Source organism: Fulvia fulva, chromosome 10 (genome assembly GCF_020509005.1).
Source record: "Fulvia fulva chromosome 10, complete sequence".
Lineage (NCBI taxonomy): Eukaryota > Fungi > Ascomycota > Dothideomycetes > Mycosphaerellales > Mycosphaerellaceae > Fulvia > Fulvia fulva.
The window spans coordinates 848,779-859,457 of record NC_063021.1 but is presented as its reverse complement, the minus strand read 5'-3'; the positions used below and the strand labels follow the sequence as shown (position 1 = coordinate 859,457).

At 53.9% G+C, this 10,679-nt stretch overlaps 5 protein-coding genes across 5 annotated transcripts; 3 read left to right on the top strand and 2 right to left on the bottom strand.

Moving 5' to 3' along the window:
* Window positions 1-172: 172 nt before the first annotated feature.
* CLAFUR5_11850 (UPF0390 protein) lies at window positions 173-424 on the bottom strand (the record flags this gene model as incomplete). The annotated part of the gene is made up of 1 exon (XM_047910998.1): window positions 173-424. One exon carries the CDS (start codon window positions 422-424, stop codon window positions 173-175), a length of 252 nt encoding a protein of 83 aa, XP_047766962.1.
* Window positions 425-838: 414 nt separating this feature from the next.
* CLAFUR5_11849 (uncharacterized protein) lies at window positions 839-3,955 on the top strand (the record flags this gene model as incomplete). The annotated part of the gene is made up of 2 exons (XM_047910997.1): window positions 839-1,337; window positions 1,383-3,955. 2 exons carry the CDS (start codon window positions 839-841, stop codon window positions 3,953-3,955), a joined length of 3,072 nt encoding a protein of 1,023 aa, XP_047766964.1.
* A 478-nt stretch (window positions 3,956-4,433) lies between these two features.
* CLAFUR5_11848 (uncharacterized protein) lies at window positions 4,434-5,436 on the top strand (the record flags this gene model as incomplete). Its single annotated transcript, XM_047910996.1, has 2 exons — window positions 4,434-4,903; window positions 4,959-5,436. 2 exons carry the CDS (start codon window positions 4,434-4,436, stop codon window positions 5,434-5,436), a joined length of 948 nt encoding a protein of 315 aa, XP_047766963.1.
* Window positions 5,437-5,582: 146 nt separating this feature from the next.
* On the bottom strand, window positions 5,583-6,146 carry CLAFUR5_11847 (Low molecular weight phosphotyrosine protein phosphatase; the record flags this gene model as incomplete). Its single annotated transcript, XM_047910995.1, has 1 exon — window positions 5,583-6,146. The coding sequence occupies one exon, from the start codon at window positions 6,144-6,146 to the stop codon at window positions 5,583-5,585; it is 564 nt and encodes a 187-aa protein (XP_047766972.1).
* A 1,052-nt stretch (window positions 6,147-7,198) lies between these two features.
* On the top strand, window positions 7,199-10,309 carry CLAFUR5_11846 (chitin synthase I; the record flags this gene model as incomplete). Its single annotated transcript, XM_047910994.1, has 3 exons — window positions 7,199-7,217; window positions 7,467-9,331; window positions 9,386-10,309. The coding sequence occupies 3 exons, from the start codon at window positions 7,199-7,201 to the stop codon at window positions 10,307-10,309; spliced, it is 2,808 nt and encodes a 935-aa protein (XP_047766971.1).
* Window positions 10,310-10,679: the final 370 nt, after the last annotated feature.

Below are 10,679 nucleotides of genomic sequence, written 5' to 3'. Positions count from 1 at the left end.
TCGACCACCGTCCTTTGCTGCCCGATGCTGCAGACTGTCGTACTTATGTCCTTGTCCAACTGCAAGCATCCACACGATTGGGTAGATGATGGCTTCTGCTTTTGGGGTTGCGCGTCAGGTCGGCGCGGTACAGTTCTTCATCTGGGGGGCGTTGTACGCCTTTGCACCATCCTCACTTCTTGCCCTCCTTCGCCTTCTCCAACTTCTTGTCCTTCTTGCCGCCATGTAGAATCTCCAGATGTCCCGCCTTGCCTGCCAGTGACTTCTCCGTCGCCGCCGCCAGTCCCGCCGAGTGCTTCTTCTTCATGTTGTTCTGCTTGACGAGCAACGCTTTCTTCGGCTTGATGACGCGCGCGCCGGTCTGCTTGCGCTGCGAGATCTTCACAGCTGGGGCCTTGGTCTTCTTCAGCTGACCTTGCGCCATTGTTGCCGAGATTCGTGGTAGAGGCAGTGCTGGCGGGTGAAGTCGCGATGGCCAGAGAATGTTGCTCGAGATTTAGCCGGCGATTTGATGATCGGCATGCCAAGACCGCTGCTTCCCCAACGTCACGCGTTGCTCCTCCTTCTCCAACTGCATCACTCCCACACATTCACATCATCAGCATGTCGGCGCTCTTTAGCCGGCAGCGAGCCTATGCACGATTGCCGTCATTCACGACCTGCCTACTTCGATCGAAGTCGGGCCACCGCAGCACGGCATTCATCTACACAGCTCAGCATGCCTCTACCCACTCACTTTAGCCGGTATACCTGTGCCTGCAATGTCAGTATGGGCTGTGTAATAAAGGTAGGCACTGGCCCTGGTTTGTTAGCTTCGTGACTGGAGGCTACTTTCGACATGTACCCTCCTACGCTTCTCCACAGACTTTTGGCTGTGGTCGCTCTCCTCGTCTGCGTGCATGGACTCGGACAGAAGCCTACCGTCAACTTTGATGGCACTGGACTAGCACTTAGCGAGAATGGCTCTGTCGTGCAACTGCTTGCTGACAAGGCTGACTATCCCGCTGTTCTGAGGGTGGTCAACGATCTTGCATTGGACTTTGGACGGGTTACTGGCACCAGTGGTTCAGTCTCGTTGCTTGGGGCCGATGATGCAGTCAAGAATGCGAGCATGATCTACAATGTCACCGCTCGAGCATCCTTTGCATTGGCAAGCAATGGAAGCAGATCTGGAGGCACAGTCATTGCTGGTACAATTGGAAGCTCTGCTATGATTGACCAGTTGATCGCAGAGGGAAGGATTGACGTCGGTGCCATTAATGGTACATGGGAAGCATATGTCTCAACCGTCATACAGACCCCGATGCCTGGCGTGGCCGAGGCAGTGGTCATTGCTGGTATGTCTAACTCAAGACGCTAAATCACGCTGCTAAGACATCCAGGCTCCGATCGACGAGGCACAATCTATGGCCTCTATAGCATCTCCGAGCAGATTGGCGTAAGTCCTTGGTACCACTGGGCGGATTCGCCACCCCAGAAACACGCCAATATCTATGCCTCCAACATCACGGTGGCATCGAAGTCGCCCTCAGTCAAGTACCGAGGCTTCTTCATCAACGATGAAGCTCCTGCTTTGACAGGCTACGTCGATGCCAAGTTTCCACCATCGCCCTGGGGCCCAGGATTCAACGCAGACTTCTATCACACCATGTTCGAGCTGCTGCTCAGGCTGCGTGCGAATTATCTCTGGCCAGCCCAGTGGAACAGCATGTTTAATGTGGATGACCCGCGGAGCCAAGCTTTAGCAGACGAATACGGTATCGTCATGGGTACTTCTCACACTGAGCCGATGATGCGCGCCACCAAAGAGTGGAATGTATTTGGTCATGGACCTTGGCAGTGGAATACTGACGACGAGTCAATCTACCCTTTCTTCGTGGAAGGTGCTGAGCGATCTAAACCCTATGAAGGCGTACTGACCATGGGTATGCGAGGGTCTGGCGATACCGCTCTATCATCTGGCATCGAAACAGACTTGCTGCAGAGCGTTGTTGCAGCACAGACGGAGATACTCACCAAGATCTGGGGCAACGAGTCTGTTGCAGATCCGAATGTCGTACCTCAAATGTGGTGCTTGTACAAGGAGGTACAAGGTTACTACGAAGCTGGCATGACAGTCAACGAATACATAACATTGCTCTGGACCGACGATAATTGGGGCAATATCCGTCGCTTGCCGCTGCAGAATGAGACAAGTCGAAGTGGTGGTGCTGGAGTCTACTACCACTTTGACTACGTAGGAGATCCGCGCGACTACAAGTGGATCAATACCGTTCAGCTTCAGAAGACATGGGAGCAGATGAATTTTGCGTACGAACGAGATGCCCGTCGGATCTGGATCGTTAACGTCGGAGACCTGAAGCCATTGGAGCTGCCAATCAGCCATTTCATGGACCTGGCGTACGATATTGGCAGCTGGGACAAGGATAGTGTGCCAGCGTGGCTAGAGATGTGGGCAGCTCGCGAGTTCGGCTCGAGCGTCGCGCAGGATACTGCGTTGCTGATGAACAACTTCTCAATCGCCACTGGACGTCGCAAGTTCGAGCTGGTGGATCCAACTACCTACAGCTTGATCAACTACCAGGAAGCTGACAGGATCTTGCAAGAATGGCAAGCAATGCAGCAATCTGCACAAGATATATACAACGGACTTCCTGTCGACACTCAAGCCGCTTTCTTCGAGACCGTCTACCACCCGGTCACAGCAGGATATGTCTTCCACGATATCATGATCTCCACCGCGAAGAACAACTTGTACGCCATGCAAGGTCGGAATAGCGCCAATGCTGTAGCGGACCACGTCAAGGATCGCTTTGCGCGAGACCGGGAACTTACTGAGCAGTATAATGGCCTCCTCGACGGAAAGTGGGAACATATGATGGACCAGACACACATTGGTTATGAGCACTGGCAGCAGCCAATGCGGCAGGCACTCCCCGCATTACAATACATCCAGCCATCTGAGCAGGGTCTGAACGGCGCCATGGGGGTCTCTATCGAGGGGAGCAATGCTACCATACCCGGCGACGACATGTACCACGCATTATCGTCGAGTATGCTGACAATGTCACCCTTCGACCCGTACGGTGTCAGCACACAGTGGATCGACATCTACAGTTTGGGTCCCAGAGCCTTCGATTTCAACATCACAGCAAATGCCTCCTTTGTACAATTCTCCTCGTCTGCGGGACATTTCGGGCCTGACAGCACAGATGACATGCGAGTATGGGCCACGATCGACTGGGATGCCTGTCCAGAAGGAAGCGGCATGGTCCTCGTCAACATTTCCTCAAGCATGGACAACTCATCGCAATTCCGAGAGGAAACACAGTACGGAACGCAATACTCAATGCCGCAACTGATGCTGCCCTACAACCACACCAAGGTCCCCACTTTCTTCACCAACGGCTTTGTCGAATCAGCCGGCCACATCTCCATTGAGCTCGAACACTACAGCTCTCCTTCCGATACCTCAGATGAAGTCCACTACGAGACCATCCCAGGCTTAAGCCGTACACTCTCGGGTATCACGCTTTCCCCCGTCACCGCTCCCTCGCAAGCCCTCCCGAGCGCCCCGGGACTGGAGTATAAGCTCTATACGTTTTCCAATACCACTGCCCAGAACGTCGTCAACATCACAATCGTTACCACGACGTCTCTCAACACAATCCCAGAACGACCGCTCCGCTACGCCATTCAGCTTGATGATCAAGACGTCAAACCGGTCCAGCCGGTGATCGATCAACCTGCCGGCGCGAACCCGGTGGGCTGGGCAACGGCTGTGGCAGATAGCGCATGGAAGACAACGTCGAATTTCACGTACAGCGGGCCGGGGGAGCACGTGTTGAGAGTGTGGGCGCTGGAGCCTGGGTTGGTGTTGAATACGGCTTGGGTTGACTTGGGGGGTGTTAAACGAAGCTATCTTGGTCCGCCGGAGAGTTTTCGTGTGATGTAGATCAGATGTGGCGGTAGGTAGAGCCGTGCAGTCACTAAGGAAGTGTACTGTACCACAGTGATCAGTTATCATGTGCATAGTCAGCAGTGTGCGTGCCGCAGGCGTTATGCTGTGCTACTTCAGTATTTGCCCGTCACGGTCGGCGCGGAGTACAGCTAATTCCCGTTTTGTCACATGGATGGCGAAAGCTGCATGCGGATGACTACACATCTAGGGAAGTTTGTTGCACACGACGGCTTGCTGAGCTTTCTCATCAATGGGGTTTGAAGAGTAGTTAGCAGCCGCTCTTCAATTGACTGCTCACTTGAAGCGAAGTGGATCCCTTCACAAGCTGGTCTATATAAGACAGCCCCTCCTCTTCCGTAGATTCTTCAATCACACGCAATCCTCACACTCCAACTTCTTCTCTGCCATAAGCACCCTCGACCCTACCTACACACCTCACCTCCCCCTTTCACCCAACCCAACCCAACCCACCATGCCCACCCTCAAAACCATCACCATCTTCGGCGCCGGCGGCGACAACATCGGCAAATCCATCCTCTCCGCCCTCCTCCTCGACCCCTCATCCTTCAAAGTCTCCATCCTCACCCGCCAAAGCTCAAAATCAACCTACCCGTCCTCGGCCACCATCCTTCGCGTCCCTGACGACCTGCCCCACGACGCTCTCGTCCACGCTCTCAAAGGCCAAGAGATCGTCATCTCAGCCGTCGGCTTCGCCTCCGGGGCGCTGGAAACGCAGTATAGAGTTATTGATGCAGCGATTGAGGCGGGGGTCAAGCGTTTCGTCCCGAGCGAGTATGGGTTTGATTATGCGGACCCGGGGAATGCGTGGCTTTCGCCGGTGTTTAGGGTCAAGGGGGAGGTGGCGGGGTATCTTGAGGGGAAGGTGAGGGAGCATGAGGGGTTTGGGTGGATGGGGTTGGCGAGTGGGATTTGGTTGGAGTGGTATGTTTCTCTCTCCCTTCTGGTGCGTGGTTGGGAAGATGTTGATGTTGTTTAGGGCGCTGGAGGTCAAATTTCTGGGCATTGATCCTGTGGAGCATACGGTGGCGTATTGGGATGGGGCTTATCATGCTGCTTCTCATACGACGCTATCGTATGCTGCGCAGGGTGTGATTGAGTGTTTGAAGCACCCGGAAGAGACGAAGAATAAGCGTGTCTTTCTCGAAGCTTTCACTGCTAGCCAGAGGGAAATCGTTGCTGAGCTCGAGAAGCAGCAGGGCGTGAAGTACGAGGAGCTTGAGCCGGTGGATGGTAAGAAGACCGTCGAAGATGCTCACCAGCGCTGGGAGGCTTCTGGCCAGACTGATAATGATGCGGTCATCACTACGGTTGTGGCTGGAATTCTGATGCCCGAGTATCATGCTGACTTTGTCCAATCTGGCAAGAAGCCGATGCTCGAGGATCTCGTGCAGATGCCCAAGGTCACGCTCGAAGACGTGGTGAGGACTGTGGTGGAGAGGCAGGCCCGAGCGTGAATGGAGGAGTCGCGCAAAAGGACCTTCGATCGCCAGGGCAATGTAGTAGGTGACCGAAGGGTAGCAGCATAGCTTGAATATCCTTGATGCTACAACCTGGTTCTTGCTCTTGAGGAAGCTTGATCAGCTTTTACGTGCACCCAGCTTCAGAGCTCGCTCTTGCTTTTCTTCGCTTCGTTTTCGATATGCTGCAGGAGGCCTTTCCCCATCCTCAGCACCTGCTCGTATGCCACCTCAAACCCCTTTCTACCGCCATCATACCATGGATCCACAATTGGCTCCCTGCTGTCCTTTCCACCAAACTCTCCAAACATGTGCACCTTCTGCAATACTTCATTATCCAACTTGCCACTCTTCTTCGCACGTTTCACCGAGTCCCGAAGGTCGATGAAGTTGTCCTCGTCCATCGCCAGCACATAGTCAAACCGCTCAAAGTCTTCGGGGACCTTCACCCGTCGAGCCTTGTGCTTGTAGTCTGTCAGACCGTTGTCTTCGAGGACGGAAAGCGTTCGCGAATCAGGCTTGTCGCCTGCGTGGTATGCGCCGGTACCGCATGAGTCGATGTCCTTGATCAAGGGATGCTGCTCGTCACCTCCGAAGTTGGTGAGGTGCCTGAACACTCCTTCGGCCATTGGAGAGCGGCATATGTTTCCCAGGCACACGAACAGAACCGACACCTTCTCGGCACCGGCCGTGGAGCTGGTTGCCATTGTCGCGGATGGAAAGAGAGGGTTACACTACCAAGCTGGATGTCGGGTGGATGTGCTGCGTCAGTAGCCTGTTCCTAGCAATGAGTGTTCGAAAGTGGCAAGTGTCTGCACGAATGAGAAGAGAGCGCGAGGTGCCAAGACGATGAGGTGCTTCTTACTGGTTGCTGCTCCTCTTGCACACGCAATGCTCGACTGCTCAGACGATTCTGATGGAGCATGAATGGCGGAGCTGAGAAGAATTAATCCTGCTGCCTCAGCGTCGACTCCGCAGAGTGATGTATCATGTCGCCGTCCCCTCGCCAACGTAGTGGTCGAATATCTATTTCGAGGACTGGCTGACCTCATCGTTGTGTGGCGGGGCGGCTTTTGATGTGGCGCAACGAAGAAGCTGTGCGACTTGACGCCTTTTCATGCAGGCGAATTGGTCAGGAGACTGTCGATGGGTTGTGCAGCTGTCGAGAGTGCCCATGCGCGCGTCAACTCATTCATAATGTGATGGGCGACAGCAAGCAAATGTGCTTCATGGCTGATGCAGGAACAAGAAGCATTGAAGGCATCTCCGCGCTGCGGCAGATCGGCGTCACCTCAGCCCCTGCTTGTCAGCTTGTGGCAGTCCAACGCGTGTGTGAAGTCTAAAGATGGCAGTGCATCGAGTGGCAGAGGTCAGCACTCAGCAGCAAGACAGTAGTAGTCATTTTGTAGTATCCTGCATACACGCCAGCATCACCTCCCAGCATCACCATTTCACATCGCCGGCACTTTGTGTCATCGTTTCAGACCCGTTGCAAGTTGCAACACCACGACACCCGTTGCCGGCCAGGATCGCAGGAACCTTGTCGAAGTAAACAGCTCCACCAGCATCTTGTTGAAACTTGAGACTGCGTGCCCGCCTTTGAGCCTGCGCAATCCTCGAGGCGCAATCCCCCTTCCATTCGGCTCTGCTTGTAGTATTACCATCTTGCACATTGCACGGCAGGGTTGCACGCGCACTACAGGTGTTTGCTTGTCGCGGCGCGATCATCAGGCCAGCACTGGACCGGCATCAGCACAAGATGAGCTACAACCCGCTAGGTATGTTAGAACAACGCTTTCCTCGGCCTTTGCAGGCATGTTCGATGACCAGGAGGTGTGGTGAATGTCTTGCGTCAATCGACAACGATCGCTGTCACCAACCACGCACACTGCCCGCATTCCAGCACCCATCCACCTTGAGCCTCATCCAGCTTGCCAGCCAGGCCTTGCAGAGCCGCGCAAAACATTCACCAGCCCTTCTGCATGACGACAGTCACGAGTGACCAAGAGACTGAGCTTTCAACACAGGTGGCTACGGCCAGAGCGGACACCCAGAGGAAGAAACCCAACAGAACCCCTTCATGAATCACCGACACTCGCCAGATCGCTACAACCGCAGTCCTGCGTACCAGCTGCAGGATGCGCCATATCGACACGATGAGCCTCTCGAGATCCCCGTGGGCCCAGGACCTTTCGCGCAGCACTCCACCGATCGACTCGCAGCGCAGCCCACGTACGAAGTGACGAACATGCCAGGCACATACGGCCACAATCAGCGATATGACGATGCACATGAGCATGGCTACACACCCAATCCTTTTCAGCAGGCGGCGCATCAGGATCGCGGCGAGTATAACCTCAGTCCGCGCTACGAGCACGACGATTATGTAGGAGAGCACGCATACGACACACCACAACACCCATACTACCAAGACGAGCCAGATGATCGACCTATACTACACCCAGGCGCATCGTATGGCCCAGATCCGCATCAAGTCGCACCACCCACGCCAGATCCGGGAGACATGGAGGCAGGCTACAACGATCCTCCTCCACCACCTGCGAACGCAGCGATCAGGAGATGGAAGACAGTCAAGGAGGTGCAACTGTTCAATGGCAACTTGGTGCTGGATTGTCCAATTCCACCTCGGCTGTTGAATCAGGTACAGCACGCTCAGCCGCCAGAAAGAGATGAGTTCACACACATGCGGTATAGTGCTGCGACCTGCGACCCAAGCGAGTTCTACGAAAAGCGCTTTACCCTGCGACAACGGTTGTTCGCCAAGCCTCGTCAGACGGAGTTGTTTATTGTTATCACCATGTACAACGAAGAGGACGAGCTTCTTGCGCGAACACTGATGGGTGTGATCAAGAACATCGAATACATGAACTCACGGACATCGTCCAAGACCTGGGGGAAGGAGGCCTGGAAGAAGATCGTGGTGTGCATTGTGTCTGATGGACGTGCCAAGATCAATCCCAGAACCCGTGCTGTGCTCGCTGCCATGGGTGTGTACCAGGATGGCATTGCGAAGCAGCAAGTTAACGGTGAGGATGTCACGGCCCACATCTACGAATACACCACGCAGATGACCCTGGAGATCAAGAAGGGCATTGTACAGGTGAAGAAAGGAAACACGCCCGTTCAAATCCTCTTCTGCTTGAAAGAAAAGAACCAGAAGAAGATCAATTCCCACAGATGGTTCTTCCAAGCGTTCGGCGAAGTGCTGAATCCCAACATCTGCGTACTGATCGATGCCGGAACACGGCCGGGACGACAAAGTGTGTACGATCTCTGGAAGGCCTTCGACAGAGAGCCCATGTGCGCCGGTGCCTGTGGTGAGATCAAGGCTATGCTTGAGCACGGCAAGAACTTGATCAATCCTTTGGTGGCAGCACAGAACTTCGAGTACAAGATGAGCAACATCCTCGACAAGCCACTCGAGAGTGCGTTCGGCTTCATCACAGTCCTACCCGGAGCTTTCTCAGCATACCGCTTTGTGGCTCTCCAGAACGACAAGGCTGGCAACGGACCTCTTGAGAAGTACTTCGCTGGAGAGAAGATGCACGGCGCCAACGCTGGTATCTTCACTGCCAATATGTACCTCGCAGAGGATCGAATTCTTTGCTGGGAGCTCGTTAGCAAGCGAAATTGCTCGTGGATCCTCCAGTACGTCAAATCTGCTACTGGAGAGACGGACGTACCTACCGAGATGGCAGACTTCATTCTGCAGAGGAGAAGATGGCTCAACGGCTCTTTCTTCGCTGCAGTCTACGCTCTGTCGCATTTCTATCAGCTCTGGCGCAGTCATCATTCGGTGCTGCGAAAGTTCTTTCTCTGTATCGAGTTCCTCTATCAGCTTGTGAACATGCTGTTCGCTTGGTTTGCTATCGTGAGTGTCCCCCTTCCCCTATCCAAGCATGAACCTTGACTGACCATTCTCCAGGGTAACTTTTTCCTCGTCTTCAGGATTCTGACTTCCTCCCTCTCGGACAAATCTCTCCTCGGCACAGCTGGTCTGGTTCTCTCTATAGCCTTCGAATGGGTATACCTCGCCATCTTGCTCACATGCTTCGTACTGGCTCTGGGCAACCGACCGCAAGGTAGCAACAAGTTCTACATGGCACAAGTGTACTTCTGGGCGATCATCATGGCCTATCTGCTCTTCGCGTCGATCTTCATCACCGTGAAGTCGGTGCAAGCGCAAGTCAAGGAGCACAACGGCTTCGACTTTGCCATGCTCTTCACCAACAAGCTTTTCTTCACGTTGATTATTTCTCTGGCTTCGACTTACATCCTGTACCTGGTGGCATCGATACTGTTCCTGGATCCTTGGCACATGTTTACTTCGTTCATACAGTACTTGCTACTCACGCCAACCTACCTCAACATCCTGAACGTGTATGCCTTCTGCAACACTCACGACATCACATGGGGAACAAAGGGAGACGACAAACCAGAGAAGCTGCCTGCTGCAAATCTCAAGCCTGGTGGCAAGGTAGACGTGGCAATACCGACAGACGATGCAGATCTCAACACGCAGTACGAGCAAGAACTTCGTGCTTTTAGCAGCAAGTACGAAACGCCGAAGAAGGTCATTACACCGGATCAGAAGCACGAGGACTACTACAAGGGATTCAGATCGGCAGTCGTGCTCGCCTGGATGTTCTGCAACCTGGCCTTGGCAGCTGTCGTGCTGAACACCGCAGGTCTGGACCGCGTCAACGTCAGCGACGTCAACAGTCAGACCGAGTCGGAACGTGCCACCATCTATATGGCCGTCGTGCTGTACTCTGTGGCAGGACTGGCAGCCGTCAGGTTTATTGGGTGCTGCTGGTTCTTGGTTATCAGAATTTTCAGGGGTGTATAACGGATTCATGAAAAGGGGCTACCGGCGTTCAGGATCGATGGATGATTGATGCTTCATGTCTGCGAGATACCATTATCGATGAGTGAGCGCAAAGCGTGGCGCTGAGCAGGATAGCGATGTGTTGTGATGAAATTGACATGCTTTTACGTATCAGTAAGTTTGGTCTTCACTTTCTCAATGAGGTTTGACTGTCGTAGCATATGACTGGGTGGTTGGGATCTTCACAGTACCTGGCTAATTGGCTGACTCGGAGTCAGGTTCAAGAGAGAGCAGTAGCAGTATGGATGGTGATGGTAGCCAACGCTGCACTTACGAACGCAACCTGCTCGACACACAAACCACAAGACCACCCCAACTTGATGCACGAGAA